Source organism: Salmo trutta, chromosome 15 (genome assembly GCF_901001165.1).
Source record: "Salmo trutta chromosome 15, fSalTru1.1, whole genome shotgun sequence".
Classification (NCBI taxonomy): Eukaryota; Metazoa; Chordata; class Actinopteri; order Salmoniformes; family Salmonidae; genus Salmo; species Salmo trutta.
The window spans coordinates 49,606,934-49,627,107 of NC_042971.1; the positions used below are offsets into that span (position 1 = coordinate 49,606,934).

Genomic DNA, 20,174 nt, shown 5'->3' on the forward strand with positions numbered 1-20,174 from the left:
AGAGTGGGGGACATGTTCTGCGTTTTCTTTAACTTTTAGAAGAAGGCGTTCCAACTGTGTTAGCCCTTCAAAACGATCATTGGTATGTTTTGCCCAATTGTCTTTGTACCCCCTTTCCTTAAACCTTTGTGTGAGGTACATGGTATGTTTCTGGAAAGAAGCATCAGAGCTGCATACTCTTCTGGTGCGGCTGAATTGATTTACAGGGAGACTTTTAATAAGTAGACGTGGATGAAAACTGTCACCTCTAAGGAAGGTGCTCCTGTCCGTAGGTTTCCTATCGAGAGGAGGGGTCTGGATTCGCACCACCTCTTATTCTACCCGTGTGGCTAGATGGAGTAGGTCTACAGCGCCATCTACTGGTCGCGTCGGGGACAAGTTGTTGACAACTGTAATATTAGCCTATCCCTTTTCCTAACCTTAACCTAATTTTCCTAACCTGCTACGTTAATTCATATAACATCCCACGTTAATTATCCTAACCTGTTATGTACACAAACCATCTGTGATGTCGACAAATCATGATTATCACCACACCGGAATGTTTGTTTATTTTTCACACACTATTACAAACCAAATTATTCCGACAACGTGTCTTGTCAGAACAAGATTGGAAAACCATGAATAAAACAGTCGTTTTCTATTATCATGTAACGTTGATCAGCGATACACTTCAGATATAAAAAAATGTCATGCGCGTAGTAGAGCACTGACGCGGGAAGAAAGCGCGGAAACAGTCAAGAGGACAGGATGATTGGCTGTCAACAACACAGTCAAGATACACCCTACCAGTTAGCTAGCAACTAGCAAGCTAACCTTCTCCCCCAAATTGGTTGACACAATCCTATGTCAAAAATGGAGGAATACAAGGAGAATATTCAAGACAGGGATGGCAATGTGAAATTGTCCTCTAAACCGGAGGAAGATGACAAGGTTAGTAGCTACTGCTATCTAGCTTGCAAGATTGGAGTAGAAATAGAATCCAGGGATATGTTAAACTAGCTAGGAAACTACAGTACCCACTTATGTGACTAACATTGACGGTACATTCCTTCCTATATGTCAAAGTCTTGCAGCAGAGTCAGAGTTTGTAGTAACATCGGTGAACCCGTCCCTCAAGCATCTCCTACTCACGGCGACTTCAGTGATCCAGTTTACAAAGAGATTGCTCTTGCAAATGGACATATCAACCGCATGAACAAGGATGAGCTTCGGGCCAAACTGGCAGAATTGAAGCTTGACACAAGGTATGTAGGAACACTTGTTTCAGTAGCTAAGGAATTGTGCTGTATGTAATTACATACCACGTTACAATCCTATAACTAGTGTAGTGTTTCAGCAGGAGATGGCTACAATCATAATCCATTGGAGACCAGGGGTGTAATCATTAGTCCAAACTAAATCGCGATTTTTTGTTGTTGTTGACAAATTCAGGTTGGTCCCTCCCCATTCCGTTTGCTCCTGTTTTTAAGAAACGTTTTGCAACAGAACCAGCTTCATGAATATGCCCAAGGATCTCTGTTTGGAAATCCCAGAACTGCTAGACATGCCACTGAAGAAGGTCCATTCCACTGAATGTCAAATGATCCCAATTTGTGTGTGCGTGTAGGGGTGTGAAGGATGTGATGAAGAAGCGGTTGAAGAACTACTACAAGAAACATAAGCTGTCGATGACTCAGTCTGTGACAGCAGGTGAAGCCAAGGATACCTACTACGACTACATCTGCGTGGTGGACTTTGAAGCAACGTGTGAACAGGACAACCCCGCTGACTTCACTCATGAAATCATTGAGTTCCCAATGGTCCTGCTCAACACGCACACTTTAGAGATTGTGAGTGGGAATGGAGGGGACATCGTTAGAAGCAATGCATTGTTAGGCTTGTGTGTACGATCATACAGGTCATAGATGTATAGACTTTTGATTTAACATTAGTTGTTGACGCAAATAATACACAAATGTTTTGGTATCATGATTGACACTGGTTTTACTTGTAGGAAGACACCTTTCAGGAATATGTCAGACCAGAAGTCAACACACAGCTGTCAGAGTTCTGTGTAAAGTTGACAGGAATAACACAGGTGAGACACCAGGCATAGACGTTAACTGAACTATCTTGAAGGACTTGAATAGTATGATTAAAAATACTTCACACAATGTAATGTTCATATAAGAGTTTGTAACTGCTTTTTTTGGCCAGAAAATGGTGGATGATGCAGACACATTTCCTGATGTCCTTGAGCGGGTTGTGCTTTGGCTTCAGGAGAAAGAGCTTGGCACAAAATACAAATACACTCTTCTTACAGACGGGTACGTCAGTGTGGGCAGAGGGTACTAACACTGCTTTGGTGTATTAATGATAATGCTAGTAAGATATTAAATGTTCTCATTAGTATACAACTATGTGCTTTTGTTATTTCCACAGATCTTGGGACATGAGCAAGTTCATGAACACCCAGTGCCGTTTAAATAGTCTCAGATATCCACAGTTTGCAAAGAAGTGGATCAACATCAAAAAATTATACGGGAACTTCTATAAGGTTTGTTTTTTTGTATGATATGAAATTAGCTGAAATCTCTCTAAATGTAGACGCATGCAAGACATTCCTTGGATACACTATGTTGAGTAGAATAGAATCTTCCCTTTACCACAGGTCCCTCGCACCCAGACCAAGCTGAGTAGCATGCTTGAGAAGCTGGGACTTAAATACGAGGGCCGCCCTCACTCTGGCCTGGATGACTCGCGCAATATCGCCCACATTGCGATGCGAATGCTGCAAGACGGCTGCCAACTGCGCATCAACGAGCGCATGCACGAAGGACAGCTGCGGACTGTGCCCAGCTCTGCCCCTGTGGAAGGAGCCCCACCCCCACATACCCCCCGCAGCAGAGACTAGCCCTCGACCTCGACTCCGCATCCTCGGCTCCGCATCCCCCCTGCATTGAGGCCTCCAAGCAGGCATCCCATGTCTGTTTTATCCCCATGGCTTTTAAAAAAAATCATAGCACTTTTCCCACTCAATCGAAGACTCTGTTCTTTTTTCTTTTTCTTTTTTTTCCCCAAATTGTGGGACTGTGTGGATAGCTGTTTAATTAGACTAGTAGTGCCACTTAACACAATATGAATTTTGTTGCTGCCTTTTGACATCATCTGTAGATTTCTACAGTAGGACTAAGACATCTGCTAGGGATTTTCTTTAAAGAATGATTTTTAAATTTGTCTTTCATATTGTCTGAAAACAAAAACATCTTTGCTGCTAACCCTCCACGGCTGTGTTTACACAGGCAGACCACTTTGGATCTTTTGCCACTAATTAACCGTTTGACCAATCAGATCAGATCTCTTGCCCATAATTGGGTAAAAGATCAGTGGGCAAAAGATCAGATATGGGCTGCATGTGTAAAGCAGCTAAATTTACTTGACTGTGTCTGTTAGAGCACATGTGGCTTTTAAAATCGGTTCAAGACAATTGAGGATGTTGGCTTTAACTTTGGTGTAAGCAATGCATATACTTTGTGATTTACATGATACATTGTTTGCATGTGAGCTTGTGCAAAAATGTATGAACTATTTAGCTATTGTCTTAACAATTTCTTTTAGTACTAATAAATATGTATAAACTCCAGTAATTCTACTACCTTGTTACAAACCATACCAAGTACATCTTTTTTTTTTTAAGCAACTAAAATGTACTTCTATTTTTCTATTAATTTCCTGATACTGGTAATTATATAAATGCCTATTATTATACTGCTTAACTATTGCCAGTTCTGGTTAATAGGAGTTAGTAGTGGGTGATGTTCGTTTTTAGCCTGCTTTCTTCACTTTCTGGGGGCAGTATAGTTTAAAGCCTTTGACAGTCCTTGACATGTATTGTCTGTCTGATTTTTGTTGTGCTGCGTTTTATAATCGATTTGAACTTGATGGACTCGATGTACAGTGCCAACTGATCGATGGATAAGGACAACACACTAGCATAACATTTGCATTACATTTTTCAATGTACAATTGGTACAACCCCTAACATTTCTAACACGTCTGTGCTTCATGGCATCAGGTTCAAGAGAATTTGTTATTTTTGTTATGTACAAAACCAATCAAATTTCTACCATAAGCGGTAAGTCTATGATTTCTAGTTAAATAAAATACATTTCAACATTCTATACAATATGGTGACGTAATGGTTTTGCCAACCCCGGTGCAGTCGCATCTTAGCCATTAGATGGAGACAAAGCAGATAACACGCCGAAATAACACGCACTGTTTCCCATCAAGAGAATACCAAGAGAAAGTGGTACGTGTTTTGTATTTGTCCCAGTTAGTCATGTTGCACCATGTAAGTTTCAATGTCTGCTACTGAAAATAACCTTTTCGCAGAGGGATATTTTTATCTTCCGCAATAACATATCTGGTGTTTGATCGAAATAGCATTGCAGAAACTACATTCTTTATACTATTTTCTATTTTTCTTATGAAATAATTGTGTATCCCATCTGACCAGAATAATTATGGAAAAATTAGCTTAATATAGAATAATACATTTAACTTTCTCAACTCAATGGGTGTGGAAAATAGATGTAAAAAAAGTTATCTAAATAAAATGGAAAACACCTCTCTCGCTGTAGATAAGACATATTCCTTTATTTAATCTTAGAAATGTTCTAGCCTAGCAATAAAAATACAATGTCATCATGGGCAGTCAATCGAGAACTAAACCAAGTATGCAAAAAAATCTGACGCAGTGTTAATCTAGGCGTTGCTGCTGTTTCACTCCCCCTTGAGCAGTAAGGACTAGTTTACGAGAGATCACAGGCAGAGAGATGAGCGAGGCACAAGGATGAGACATTGGCCGCTGTTTGATTTCATGCTTTGTTTTTTGATAATAGGACGCGATTGGATGCCACGATACTAGAGAATGTGCTGGCGGGGCCAGCCCAACCGCCTGTGTTCTAAAATGGATTTGAAATTGCGGTAGGTTTCCCTGTTCATTGTGCGGTCTGCGGCCGTAGATAAAGATGCGTGAAGCACTGCTGGCCAAGTCCAGTATTGATTCGATTGAAAAACATGTTTTCTTGTTCTTGGTCGAAATGGAATTACTGTTGTTTTCTCTGTTGTTTGGATTGTTCATTATAAGAACACTAATCGATGACACAAGGGCACCTAGACCACCATATTGCCAGGATAATTGATGATTCCTCCCAATGAAAACAAGGAGGTGTCGGTCTGCAAAACAATGGGGGACAAGGAGAACAATCTCAAAACGGCTAAATTGTGGAGAGATGCTGCTCTCCGCTCTAGGAAGCTGCGAAGCAACCTGCGACAGCTCACCCTCTGCTCCCAAAACAGGGAGAAGATCATTCTACCTGAAAATATAAGCGATATAGAGGTACTCAATCTGGGCAATAACTCACTGCACGAGCTACCAGAAGGATTGGGGGCAACCCTCACAAACCTGCGTAGCCTTGTCCTACGCAGGAACAAATTTGTCACAGTTCCTTTTGTGGTGTTTGAACTGGGTCCTCTTGTGGAACTGGACATGAGCCACAACTGCTTGGGCCACTTCTCTGAGGACATAGGCCTGCTGAAGGGGCTGAAAAAGCTCTGCATCAGTCACAACAACATCCAGTACCTGCCATCACAGATTGGGGCACTGCATTGTTTAGAGGAGCTGGACATAAGCTTCAATGACATATGTGATTTCCCCAGGTCCTTCTCACAGCTCCAGAGGCTTCGTTCTCTGGATGCTGATCACAACAAGCTGAACCAGTTTCCCCCAGAGATTCTTGCCCTCAGTGACATGGAAGAGCTTGACTGCTCTGGGAATACGTTTGCGTGTCTACCAGAGGACATCATTAAGCTGCAGTCCATCAAGATCCTGTGGCTCAGCAGCATTCACATCTCCATGTTACCAGACACGTTCTGTCACCTGCACAACCTAGAGAGCCTGATGCTGGACAGTAACAACCTCACAGCTCTGCCTCATTCCTTTGGCAACCTGCAGAGACTTAAAATGGTCAATCTATCCTCTAATGAGCTTGAGGAGTTTCCCCAGGTTATCCTAAACATCACAGGACTAGAAGAGCTTTACCTGAGCAGAAATAAACTGTCTTTTGTTCCAGAGGAGATAGGGCAGCTGCGTAGGCTGGCAAACCTCTGGTTAGACAATAATAACATTACTTATCTGCCCGACTCCATTGTGGAGCTAAATAGATTGGAGGAGCTTGTTTTACAGGGTAACCAAATAGCCATACTTCCAGATAACTTTGGAAAACTCTCCAAGGTAAACATTTGGAAAGTGAAGGATAACCCCCTCATCCAGCCTCCCTATGAGGTCTGCATGAAGGGGATCCCCTACATCGGTGCTTATCAAAAGGAACTTGCACATTCCCAGCTGGCTGTGAAACCCAGGTTAAAACTGGTCCTGATGGGAATGAAAAACGCTGGGAAAACCCAGCTCAGGCAGAGTGTAGTGAGTGAGCAGCAGGATGCCAACTCTGCTCAGGGAAACAAAGGGGTTGATGTGACTAATTGGGTAGCGGACGCCGATCGCAGTCTTACATTTTTAGTGTATGACCTGTCAGGGAAGCCAAACTATGACCTCATCAAACCTTTTTTTCTCTCACCTGGTGCTCTGTACATCCTCGTTGTGAATCTGAAAACATACTCACCCAAGAACTTTTACGCCCACGTGGGCTACTTCCTCCATCTCCTCAATGCCAAAGTGCCCCACGCTGTGGTCTGCATGGTGGGCACGCACACAGACCTGTGTGGAGACATGGAGGTGGAGGGGAAGAGCCTTGATATCCACAGACAGATTGCCCTGCAGGAGAAGTGGGACACCCATTGCCTGTGGAGCCTTGCCCAGCAGGTGGACCAGGCCCTGGAGCAGGGCTACAACGTCCGCACCTCCAGCCCTCACATCCTCTTCTACGGCGTCACAGACAAGAACCTGAGACGGAAGAAAGCCCAGCTGCAGTACATGCTGAACCACAGGCTACAGATCCTGTCCCCTGTCCTGTGTGTCAGCTGCACGGAGAGCCAGATAAATATCCAGAGGCTGAGGGAGAAGCTCATGTCAGTGGCTGACCATCGTGACATCTTCCCCAACCTCCACCGCGTGCTGCCCAAGTCCTGGCAGATGCTGGAGGAGCTGCACTTTAAGCCCCAGGACCTGTGGCTCTCGTGGTGGGACTCGGCCCGTTTGGGCCTCCAGGCTGGGCTCACAGAGGACCGCCTGCAGAGTGCCCTGTCCTACCTACACGAGAGTGGGAAGCTACTCTACTTCGAGGACAGTCTGACACTAAAGGAGTATGTCTTCCACAACCTGCCACGCTTCATTGCTATCCTCAATGTCTTCTTCCAGAGGGATGAGTCCACGCTGCTGGAGAGACTACTGTCGGACAGTGAGAAGGGGGACAAGAGGAGGACCAGTGTAGTTATAGATGGGGAGAAGGGAGAGAACCTCAGGGCTACCCATCTACAGCACCAAGTGGAGGGCTTCCTCAGCCACGGCCTCCTGCCTTCTAACGTCATACGGCTGCTCCTGAGACCTCTCATCCAAACCCAGCAGGACCTCCACCTCATCATGGAGCTGCTAGAGAAGATGGGGGTCTGCTACTGCATTAACAAGCCCCGCAGCAAGCCTCTGAACGGGGCCACCGTCTGGTACAAGTTCCCCAGCTATGTCAGCAATGAGGAGCCCCATGCCGAGGCCTGGGTGAATGGCAGCTCAGTGGCTGCTAGTCAGTTCTTCTCTGTGGAACAGCTGCAGATTGAATACAGCTTCCCCTTTCTCTTCCCTCCTGGACTGTTTGCACGCTACAGTGTGCAGATCAACAGCCATGTGGTTCAGCGGTCAGACGGGAGGCACCAGATCTTTGCCTATCGTGGTAAAGTGCCTGTGGTGGTCAGTTACCAGCCGGCTCGGGGCAGGCTGCAGGCCGAGTCACTGTCCATAGCCAGCCATGCCTCCCTGCCAAATATCTGGACTGCTTGGCAAGCGATAATCCCACTGGTTGAGGAGCTGAATGTCCTTCTACAGGAGTGGCCTGGGCTCTACTACACTGTTCATGTTCTGTGTTCCAAGTGCCTCAAGAGAGGGTCACCCAACCCACACACCTTTCCGGGTAAATATGCTGTCCCTTCTCTTTCTGACCCCTCCCACCCCTCAGTTACCAGGGGTTTAGAGTCATGGCATTATGGAAATATCTCATGGAGGGACATCTGATACATTTTATTGGAAGAATGAATAATTAAACGCTAATAACGTTTCTTCCTATTATAAATGTCTAAAAACAATCTCTCGAGCTTTGAGTGAGAAAGAGAAAACCATACTGTACATTCATGCACTGCCCTTGTTCTATATTCAATAGAAATAGGGGTTTATTGCTGTGGGTGAGAAGATTAGTCTTTAGGTTGAAGTTCTATCAGTCAGTGGGGATGGAGGCTAAACAAGGTGAGGTGGGTTCCAAGCCCCACCTCAAAGATACAAATTGGCCTCGTAGCTGTCTGTTCTGGGCCTCCTGCTGAGATCATGGACAAGTTCTGACATGGCTGTGTAGACAGAGTTGCCATGGCAATGCAACTGCCTTTATTTTCTTATGTGACTTGAGTACAATAAATCATACAGCATGAGCAAGCCCATAGTCAGCTCTTTGTTATGATATAAACGATGCCATCCTGACATCCGTAGGTGTGTGTACGCACATATGGCAAAATCAGTAAAGATTTCCCTATTTGTGCTTTCAGTGGGAACAAGTGTACATTGTCTCATTACTATTATGAGAATTTTGCTGTGATATCATCATATTACCTCCTCAGTGTGAATGGAGTACCTACTCCTTTTCCTGCCGCTATGTTAAGACAGAAAGTCTGCCTGACTCTAAGATAATATTTTTAAAATGTCTTTCCATTTTAAATTGTGTTTTTAAATAGGCCTTTCCATGCTGCAGATCTTGTTTGTATCTTGTGCTGGAGCTATGCGCCAACCAGGATTGTTGAGATCTCGTAATTTAGGTGTGGCCCTGAATTGAGCAGGCACAAGAATGACAGCTGGGTTTCTGCCAGCAGGATGGGTAGCTGTATGTACCCTATTCCCTGGCCTTTGTCTTATTTCTTCCTCATGTTCCCTGTGTCAGCTCCCCACATACTCCCCTCATCCCCCTCGCTGGTCCAGGGAGCGCTTTGGCGGTCTTTGTGGATTAGTTCACGTCTGCGCTGTTGCTGGTTTGAATCATTAGACACGAGGCAGTGCTTTTTCAGAGCTCTTCCACTGGCATGCCTGGGCTTCCGGAGCAACTGTCAGTCTGACTGGTTTGGGAGCCGGGACACAGACCAGGCCCTACTATACTAATACACTGGAGCTTAGCTAGGCACATAAACTGGCTGGTAGATCAAAGTAAGTCAGTTCTCTGGCAGATACAGTATATGACATCTAGTCTAACTAGAAGAGGAGACATGGGAGGACAATACATACAAGCACAATGTGTTGTATGCCCTTGTAGTTTGCCACATTTCACAAGTCACAACATATACTGAGTATACAAAACATTAAGAACATCTGCTCATTCCATGACAGACTGACCAGGTGAATCCAGATGAAAGCTATGATCCCTTGATGTCACTAGTTAAATCCACTTCAATCAGTGTAGATGAAGGGGAGGAGACAAGTTAAAGAAGGATTTTTAAGACAATTGAGACAGTTTATGTATGTGTGCCATTCAGAGGGTGAAGGGGCAAGACAAAAGATTTGTGCCTTTGAACGGGGTATGGTAGGTGTTACGTTCCCCAGCAAGAAAACCAAAAATGTCACTCAAACAGAAGAGTCACTGACCAAAAAAAAAAAAACCCGAACAGGTGGGGTTTTAGAAGGGATTCTGAAAGATACTAGCAACTGAAAGTTGACTAGCAACAACATCTGGAACCTAAAAGACACCTACCATGAGCGCCCAAGAAGAGCAAAACAAAAGAAAACCTCACACCAAACTTAAAGAGAAAGAAAAACTAAATCAGGTAAAGGATTGTTTGTCTAGAACTAAGAATAGGGAAAGCCAACTAAAGGTTTTAACCCTCAGTCTCTCAAGACAACTATAGCACTAGGCCAGCCACTCTTAAATTCCACCTGGGCCAGCACAGGTGAAACACCTTCCCTCTAACGAGATGACCAACCAGCACAGGTGTACTATAGATTGACTAACGAGGTGACACCAATCAGTGCACCTGACGTGCTAACTTCCAACCTGCAAGTTTTAAATGGAAAAACCAAAGTCTGTAACATTGGTGCTGGTTTGTGTCAAGAACTGCAACACTGCTGAGTTTTTCACACTCAACAGTTTCCTGTGTGTATCAAGAATGGTCCACCACCCAAAGGACATCCAGCCAACTTGACACAACTGTGGGAAGCATTAGAGTCAACATGAACCAGCATCCCTGTGGAATGTTTTTGACACCTTGTAGAGTCAAAAGGTGGGGGCAATTCAATATTAGGAAGGTGTTCCAAATATTTAATATACTCAGTGTAGACATTAACTTTAGCAAGATGATTGTCAACTGTTTTGGTGTACTAAACAGATAAAAAAAAATATATTTTTTTTAATGCGTAGTAACTAGATGGTGATGGCTCATGTAAATTTACCATATTTCATGCCATGCATCGTTGTAATTTCTGCTAGATAGGAGTGAGTTACTTCACCACAATCTAGTCTTTTTACTTGGCAAATGAAGTAAGGCTGGATGTACTATCATACGCTGATGGTTTGGCTTGAGCTGAAAAGAAAACTGTTTCTTTAGTGTCTGGACCAGAGAAAAACAACCCTGACATTATTTGGAAGGGTCAAAGCATTTCCTCTACTTTGTCGGCAACACATTTTTGTGAGGCAGCAATGTTATGGCATCTGATCTCTCATAAAGAGGAATGTTTATTCTTCTACAGTACAACTGCAACTTCCTCTACATTCTCTCTGTGTCCACTTCCATCCACACCAAGGCCTTCTCAGTTTATCATCACAATTTACTTAGAAACTCTGTCAACTGTCAATCTGGATGCTTGGGAGGAACAAAGGGAGGTGAATGTTTTGTTGATGGAGTGGGGGATGTAATGTGTTACAGGTTAGTGATTGGAATTCAAGGAATGGAACTTTAGCACTGTAGCCTACTCCTGACCCTCACTAGCTGTAAGCTTCATCATTTAGACTGGCCAATATCTGAACTTGAACAGCTGGAAGGGTGGACAGAGCTTCAAATATAAGACATGAATTGATTGTAAATTGGAAAAAGGGTATAGATTGTCTTCAAGCCTTACAATGTTGGCATTCATTTAGAATGTTGGCATAAGATTCATCAATGCATCCTAAATGAAGTTCCCTCACTGATTCTCACTTGGTTTTACGAGGGAGTTTTTCATTGAGGTCCTAAGCCCTGGTATAGGTGGTAACCATAGAGGTGTCCATTGTAGTATTCTAATTCCTAATTCTATGGTGGTAACATCCTCCCTTGTGTGTTATCCTAGAGAGTTTAATGAGGGATTTATCCTAGCCTTGCGACAGGATGTGCTTGTCTGTTTGGCAGCTCCCTAAAGCACTTGGAATGCCCCACCCCCACCACTGTTCCCATGGTGTGTATGTGTCAAGACCAGGTTAAGCAGAAGCAAACAGTGACTCAAGTACTTACTTTTGCAGGTGACTGGCTCTCAGCTGCACCTGTCTATCGCCATGGACTGTGCCCTGTTTATTGGAGCAACTCAATGGTTGCTGCTATAGATTTCTCTCATGCATGCTGTCTGATGATTTCAGTTACTTTAGAATGTGATGTTTGTCCCTTTGCCCCTGCTTTGTCCCCGTAAAGAAATTAAAATCGACTACCTTTTCCACAACCTGTTTGTCCTCTGTTTAACTGCACAGCTTTTTATCTGTTACTATATAAACATGTTTTTGGCTGCTGCTGCTTTTTGATTCACTTTTGGGGCTCCTCTCTCTCCGTTTGACTGAACATGGCGGGCTCTTGAATACACTCATTCTTCTGTAGAATCTGTAGAGAATACCTCCATTGCAATGTCCTTTACTCGCATCTGTTTCCTGCTAAATCTCTGAATCAAACAAAGGCATACATTCCTGTTCCTATTCATGACCTGATCTGCCTCTGTATGGCTGGAAAAAGGCTCAGCTATGCAGATCACTTTTCCACCTTTTATTTTTTTATTTTTTTTATTTAACCAGGTAGGCTAGTTGAGAACAAGTTCTCATTTACAACTGCGACCTGGCCAAGATAAAGCAAAGCAGTGCGACACAAACGACAACACAGTTACACATGGAATAAACAAGCGTACAGTCAATAACACAATACGAAAAAAAATAAAGTCTATATACAGTGTGTGCAAATGGCATGAGGAGGTAAGGCAATAAATAGGCCATAGTAGCGAAGCAATTACAATTTAGCAGATTAACATTGGAGTGATAGATGAGCAGATGGTGATGTGCAAGTAGAAATACTGGTGTGCAAAAGAGCAGAAAAGTAAATAAAAAAAATATGGGGATGAGGTAGGTAGATTGGATGGGCTATTTACAGATGGGCTATGTACAGCTGCAGCGATCGGTTAGCTGCTCAGATAGCTGATGTTTAAAGTTAGTGAGGCAAATATAAGTCTCCAGCTTCATCGATTTTTGCAATTCGTTCCAGTCATTGTCAACAGAGAACTGTAAGGAAAGGCGGCCAAAGGAGGTGTTGGCTTTGGGGATGACCAGTGAGATATACCTGCTGGAGCGCGTGCTATGGGTGGGTGTTGTTATCGTGACCAGTGAGCTGAGATAAGGCGGAGCTTTACCTAGCATAGACTTATAGATGACCTGGAGCCAGTGGGTCTGGCGACGAATATGTAGCGAGGGCCAGCCGACTAGAGCATACAGGTCGCAGTGGTGGGTGGTTTAAGGGGCTTTGGTGACAAAATGGATGGCACTGTAATAGACTGCATCCAGTTTGCTGAATAGAGTATTGGAAGCTATTTTGTAAATGACATCGCCGAAGTCGAGGATCGGTAGGATGTGACCTCTCCAACCTTATGGTGTGTGTGTGTGTTAATATATGTTTGTTGTGTAAGCGAGAGAGAGTCTGTGCTTGTGACTGTGTGAATGCATTTGTTAAATGACAGAATGAGGGTTGTGAGTGATTAGTGGTCCCGTGTAGCTCTGTTGGTAGATAATGGGGCTCTTGCAACACTAGGGTTATGGGTTCGATTCCCATGGGGGACCAGTATGAAAATATATGGACTCACTACTGTAAGTCACTCTGGTTAAGAGCATCTGCTAAATTACTTAATTAAATGTAATAAGTAGTGTCCTCTTAATTACTTCCACACACATCCAGATTGGTTCATTGCTTATCTGACAGTTAGTAACACTTAGTGTGAACTGAAAGGATGTGATCCTCCACATTCCACAGGGTTTAGTCACAAAGGTTATTCTTAAATGTGAACTGCCCACTCACTCCTGACCACTCAAATAGCCCTAGTTTTGGTGGAATTGTCAGTGACCTCCTCCTAGGGGATTTCATGGGAAAAACAGGCCTACTTGTATATGAAGGTCATTTGGTGAGTTCTTTCTGGTGTGCAACTCCTGTGTCAGATCAGATGAAGATTTGGTCACTGGTGCTATTTATGTTTGTAGGTTATTGGAACAGTGGATATTTTGGTCCCATTGCATACCTTGAGCTTAACAATGTTGCTGTGTTTTGAACTGGGTGTTGTAGACCTGCAGACAGACTGATATGAAAAGGTTCAGCTTCAGACCCGACATTGGGCTAGTTTGTGTATATAGGGTCCCCTCGACCTGTTTTGTTAAGTCATCACCCTGTTGCATCATTCAGGGTCATTCATGTGATGCTGATGTTGAGTACAGCATCCACATGGGGTTAACCCGAGGACCAGGGTGTCCATTATGAAAACGTGGCACCCGGACATTTGACCAGCAGCATTTTAATTTACCAGACATTTGAGAAATTTATCAGACCCATATGCATTGGGTGCATAAATGATTAGGGCATCCTCCCACGGTGGTCAGAATAACAGAAATAACATTTTAGATTATGGTAATTCATCTTAACAGAACATGCAAGTCGAGGATGCAACAAAGTGCGTCCGTTTTACCGAATTCCGATGCGGACTTTGAAGATGTTAGCGTAATTGTCCACATTTACTTTTCCTCAGTCAACAACATGAGTAATGAACAACAAAATCACTAGCCTACATCAATCTACTATTCTCCCACAGTAGAAAAGTGGACCTATTCTATTGGTCAGCTTGTCGAGAAAGAAATATTCCAGACAGACTCTGGGACAGTTGTGGGACGATAGATCCTAAATTCATACAACCAGTAGGCCTAGGCTACATAAAAAAAACATTTAAAAGCAATGAGTCTGATGCAACCGATCAGAACATTTAGCTTAAAATGTTGATCAACTATTAGTCCTTCACATTATAAGCGCAGCAATGCTCACAAGGCCATAGGCTATGAGCAAACGTTATTTTCCTAATACAATTAGCAGAAAAACACCAGGTACATGAGAGAAATAGGTTACTGATGAAGCCTGCCTTTGCATTTGAATGGCGAATTGGAAGTGTGCTTCAGTTATTCTATCGGTTGAGAAATAGGCCTAAAAATAGTATCTCTTTTTAATCATGGCCATCAAAATTATTTTTAACACATGATTGCAGTTTTAGAATTGTTGTGCAATGATTGGGTTTATAAAAATGCTGTCCGACAGATTTTCCGCTCAAAGGCGCTGTATCTTTATGCTGTGCATGTGTGATAAATAAGATACAAAACGAATATATACACACGCAGGAATTTAATTCCACTAAATTATATAAATTAACCCATAGACCGATAAGTATGACTGGTCAAATGTACAGATTTCCATCAATGAATAGGCAAAAAAACATTCTTTTGCAATGGGACTTTTATTTTTTCTTCTTCTCCCGGACAATTGGTCGGTGGAAGTTTTATTTATCGGCTTTTCAAAAAATAAAATAACGGAAACCCTGCTGAGGACATGCCCTGGGGCTTTGCTGGAGGTACGGTATATATTTCTGAAAAACCGAGCAGATCAAAGTGTGTGTGTGCAGATATCTGAGCTGCCGTCAGTCGACCCTGAGTGGGAGATGTGTGAGAAACCAGAGCCTGATCTCTGGCTGGACGCCCACGGTCTGCCCTTTTCCAGTACAGTACCACAAACCTGCTCACTGCCGGGCCGGCCAACTGCTTACTACTCTGAGAATAGCTGTACAGTAACGTTACAACAAATATATCTGGCCCGCTGGCCTATCAGCTTGACAACCTGTGAACTACTTAGCATACATGGTGCAATTACATCCCAAGATGTTAACCAACATCGATGCATTTCATTGGCATACCATGGTGTATTTTCTTACATATCATTGTTGCTTTTCAAAAAAAGGTGCAACTTCAAAGTAGGATATGTAAAAGGTTGGTCTTTTGGGTAGAACAACTCTTTTGAAATCATATTTATGTCCTTTTGACTTTGTGGTTACCATGTTTAAGTATAGCCTACAGTTGAGGGGCAGGGATCCAGGTGAATCCTTGAGCACTTTCCCTCTTTGACTCACTACCGCTGAGCAAGCCCCTTTAATCCAGTTAGGAGATCTGATAGGATTAGGCCGCTAGTGATAAGTGTCCTGCAGGTGACTGGCCAAGAAGGAAAAGGTGAGATGGTTAGATAATCACAGAAAACACACTCATAGTCACATAGATACAATCACACACGTACACACAGAAACAAACACAAAAGCCATTTACCCTCAAGCTGTTTACATAGTGTACCCTCACAGCCTCCTCCACCCACACATTTAGTGGTATAATAGTTAGACAGTTTTTCCTGTTTCATTGCTGCACTCTTTTGTATTATGAAAGAGATGCGATTTGCTGAAAGACTTGAGGCTGTCTGCTCAGTAACGATGGTATGAAGACAACTCCATTCGCTGGAACATTTGTTTGGACACTATTTCAGTTTAATTCTGACCTGATACCTTTTTTGTTGTTGAAGTGAATATGAATACTGGAGTCTTTTCACTGTGGAAGAGCTAGCCGTTTTCTGAGTATGAATAGCGCGGAGTCATACATGCCCCTAGGGCTCCCTGCTTGCCAGTTATTACAGTCTTAGTCTATCCTCTTCCTTCCATCTAGGAGCATAGATCAGTCATACAGTCATCATGTATTGTTTTCTCACCACATTGAAGACATTTTAATTGGGCTTCTTACAGGTTCCGTACATCCCCTGGGGAATATCCTGAAAAAGCTTTGGCCAACTTAAGATAACTTGGTGTGCTTTACCCCAGGAGCCAGAGAAGACTGTGTCTCATTTTATGGGTGTGTGTTGCCAATGTAACCAAAGGCCTCCAAGAGAAAGTAAGACAAGTCACAACATTTATACCTGTCACAGGAATCACAGAGAAGATGTCAGGATCGGTTAAGTTTTATTGTTTGTAAATTGAGCAAACCACCTTTAGAAATCTTGAGGAATAAGTAGCTGTCAGTAACAGTAGCTTTATTGATTACATGGATTGGCAAAACAGAGACTATTAATGAGGCAAAAGTTGAAATCCTGTCTGTCAGTCTCTTGCAGCTCTTGAGCTGGGACTTCCCGGCCATTTATGACTGAGTGTTTTACCAATAAAAACATTCTGCTGGTGGAAGTGCTGGGAAATGACACAGCTCAGACACTCTGGCCAAGGACTGATTGCAGGGTCAGGAGGAGACAGACTCAAGGCTGGGGATGATTGTTGCCATACAGTAACTGCCAAGCACAAGGAACTCTGGCAGAATGAGCCAGAATCTCACAACCAAAGTAAAGCTGTTTTTGGGAAAGTTCCATGGACTGGAGATCTGAGAGGCAGAGACTAGACTACAAATACACATGAAGTGAAGAGTATTGATTAATACTAACTTGGTATGCTGCTGAAGGGCCTACATTAATGTTTAGTTGTTATTTCTAGTGAATGTGGGTCAATCACAGCTGTTGAGGCAGAGACATAAAGGTTGCCAAAATAAAGGAAAGGGAAAAGTATACCTAGTCAGTTGTACAACCGAATGCATTCAACCGAAATGTGTCTTCCGCATTTAACCAACCCCTCTGAATCACCAAAATAGTGTCTTAATAGGGCGTTGGGCCACCACGAGCCAGAACAGCTTCAATGCACCTTGGTATAGATTCTACAAGTGTCTGGAAGTCTATTGGAGGGATTCGACACCATTCTTCCACAAGAAATTCCTTCATTCATTTTTTGTTGTTGATGATGGTGGAAAACGCTGTCTCAGGCACCGCTCCAGAATCTCCCATGCATTCAAATGGGTTGAGATCTGGTCACCGAGACAGCCATGGCATATGGTTGACATTGTTTTCATGCTCATCAAATCATTCAGTGACCACTCGTGCCCTATGGATGGGGGCATTGTCATCCTATGGGGCATAGCCATTGTAGCCAAAATAATGGCCTGCCCAGTATTTTTATACATGACCCTAAGCATGATGGGATGTTAATTGCTTAATTACCTCAGGAACCACACCGGTGTCGAAGCACCTGCTTTCAATATACTTTGTATCCCTCATTTACTTGTGTTTTCATTATTTTGGCAGTTACCTGTAGCCATCGTACTAGTGGCTGATAACCTGGGGGAGGTTCTGTATTGATGGAGAGGTTCAGATGTTTTGAGTTTTCTGGCTCAGGGACAAGCCTGGAAGTGAAAATGATAGAGCTCATATTGCCCCTCGTACTGATGTGCTGCTGTGACCTTCTGAGTTGTCTTTCTCTGTTGTGTGTGTTTGTGTATGTCTGTGTGTGACGTGAATGAGCTGTTGACATGAAAGAAGATTACGCCGTTTTTTGTTTTGTTTTTAACTCTGTAGCCATCACATGAGTAATGGTCTTATGGACATCTCTCAGTAAATATGGTCCTCTGATGACCTTACATAGAGTTAAATAGGGCAGCATAGGTCTACCTACTAAGATTCTCTTCCTGTACAGCTCATGCTGAAATGTTCTTATTTTCTACCTGTAAAGTATATCTCATTCATGCTATAGCTAGGAGCTAAATATCTGGCTGAGAGCCTGAGGAATTACTCCTGTCCTCTCAACCACACACGAACACTGAATGACACGGCTTAGGTAGATGAGACACCAGTGAGCTAAATTAGTTCTGCGAGTTGCTGTAGGTTGCTGCAGGTTTTTGATGGTTTAGTCTGCTCTAAATGTTGTTTTTCATATTTTCTACTTGTTTTTTTATTTTGCTGTATGAAATCTGCCTGGAGTTGAAAGCAGTACGCCTGTCTGCTGCATTATCTCTCAGACGATGCGGAGACGGTGGTCGTGGGGGTGGAATTGGTTCACAGCTTCTATTCTGTAGGACCACAGAGGCAATGATGTCAATTGTCACCTGGGAGACTGACCTCATCACATAGGCAGTACACCAATGGGGTGGGTGGAGACATGATGTCTGAGGTGAAAGAGGGGAATAAAGGATTCTTCTAAACAAGATTGGCTTACATACATCTCCCAGATGGACAAAAAAGGCCATTTTCTATCTACTATATCAAATACTTTTGTTTTTCTATGGCTGAGTCATAAGCATTATACAGTGTATTGTAATCAAATATTTGCATAGACTCTTGAAATGTTTGGCTATAAAAGTCTAGATTTGTGTTTCTTGACTTAGTCTGTCAAGATTAATTTTCTTAAAAAATAAGAATACAAAATAACGACTTAACTTACTTGCTATGTTGCTGTGATTACTGTGTATTCCTCCCAGAACACATCTACAGTACTCAAATCAAATCAAATGTTATTGGTCACAGACACATGGTTAGCAGATGTTAATGCAAATGTAGCGAAATGCTGCTGGGCTGAAAATGGTCTGGAGTGGACTGTTATAGTTTACAGCCAAGAGGCTGATGAGTTTGAAACCACGTCTGTACTAAACACTGGCCTTGTAACCACAGCGACACTGCTGCTAAATGCTCGTCCCACCACTGCAGCTACTGAACGCTTGCGTTGTTACCACAGAGGCACTGCCACAGTGTCTAGTCAATAGATTTTCTAGTGAATCCAGCATTCCTTGCAGAGTTATTTTCGTCCACAATCCTGTGCAAAGATAGTGGTGTTGCTGTATTCATAATCTATGGGTTCTGGAAGCCTGGTTGCCAGCCTTCGTTTTGTGTTATGAATTATATCAAATCCATTTCAACATAGGTTTCCCCCTTTTCCTACTAGCATCAGTCAAAATCCTGAATGTGTTGAATGAATATGAAATGAACAAAGCCATCAAGGCTAAAACTTTGAGTTCTCCTAGAAGGGAGCAGTTCTTATTTGAATTTGTCGGGCCATTGTCTACCTTGAAAGAGAAATGCTGTCTGGAAATTAAATTAGGGCACTCCTGTTTATAGCCATGCACCTTCAGGCTTTCCTTCCAGTCAGACGTGGTCAGAGATCTGGAACTGATAAGAATAGTGGAAATGGACCATTGGTCAGACAGTCCTGGATGGAGCATGAGCACTTGACCTCAATTGCTGCTTTTGAATATTATTCAGCTGTATAACTTGTGTTCTTCCTGGTCTTCCAGGCCAGTAAGTCAAGTAAAGCAGTGTCACGGTGAAGAATAAAGAGTTCAAGATCAGATTGTGTTTTCCTCCATCTTGGCTTGGGCAGGCAGAGCCGCTGAGATAGATCCTTGAATTTGAGGATGTGGTGTCAAGGGAAAGGTTGAGGACGTCGAGCTGTGGGGAGGAAGAAGGAAAAGGAAGCAGTACTCAGATCAGTTCCTGGCAGATTGCCTTGCCATCTTCAACATCCTTGAACAGACTTTGAGGTACATTTGCACGGTGTGATGGGTGTGGCGGGGTGTGGCTTGAAGCAATGAGTGTGCACCCTAACCCACAATAGGGCTGGGCAGTATACCGTATTTTATGATATACCGGTATTGATGCAGGGACCGGTTTGGGTTTTTACCTTCTATACCGGTATTTGAATGTTTGGTTTGTTAAATGTGATACGCCTTGTGTAATGTCAATTTTTATAGTTTACCTCGCTACTTGAGTCATCTCTCTCCGCTCTTTCTCTCCGTGCCACGCCCCCTTGTCACTCAAGGAGCGCATTTGATGTTCCTCAACCACGAGAC

The 20,174-nt window shown here is 43.2% G+C and overlaps 2 protein-coding genes across 3 annotated transcripts in view; both read left to right on the forward strand.

Moving 5' to 3' along the window:
• The first annotated feature begins 706 nt into the window (after positions 1-706).
• LOC115149242 (3'-5' exoribonuclease 1-like) lies at positions 707-3,625 on the forward strand. The gene is made up of 7 exons (XM_029691922.1): positions 707-933; positions 1,069-1,247; positions 1,610-1,832; positions 1,997-2,080; positions 2,200-2,309; positions 2,425-2,539; positions 2,654-3,625. The coding sequence occupies exons 1-7, from the start codon at positions 847-849 to the stop codon at positions 2,894-2,896; spliced, it is 1,041 nt and encodes a 346-aa protein (XP_029547782.1). The 5' UTR covers positions 707-846; the 3' UTR covers positions 2,897-3,625.
• Positions 3,626-4,223: 598 nt separating this feature from the next.
• The window catches only part of LOC115149241 (malignant fibrous histiocytoma-amplified sequence 1 homolog), a 35,369-nt gene continuing 19,418 nt past the window's right edge, over positions 4,224-20,174 (forward strand). Inside the window, exons 1-2 of one of the 2 annotated variants that reach the window (XM_029691920.1) lie at positions 4,224-8,126; positions 11,676-11,869. In XM_029691920.1, the coding sequence (XP_029547780.1) occupies positions 5,189-8,126; positions 11,676-11,839 (3,102 nt within the window). In that variant the 5' untranslated portion in view covers positions 4,224-5,188 and the 3' untranslated portion in view covers positions 11,840-11,869. Of the gene's footprint in view, positions 8,127-11,675; positions 11,870-20,174 lie in introns of those variants that run through there. The other variant, XM_029691921.1, reaches the window with a different exon arrangement.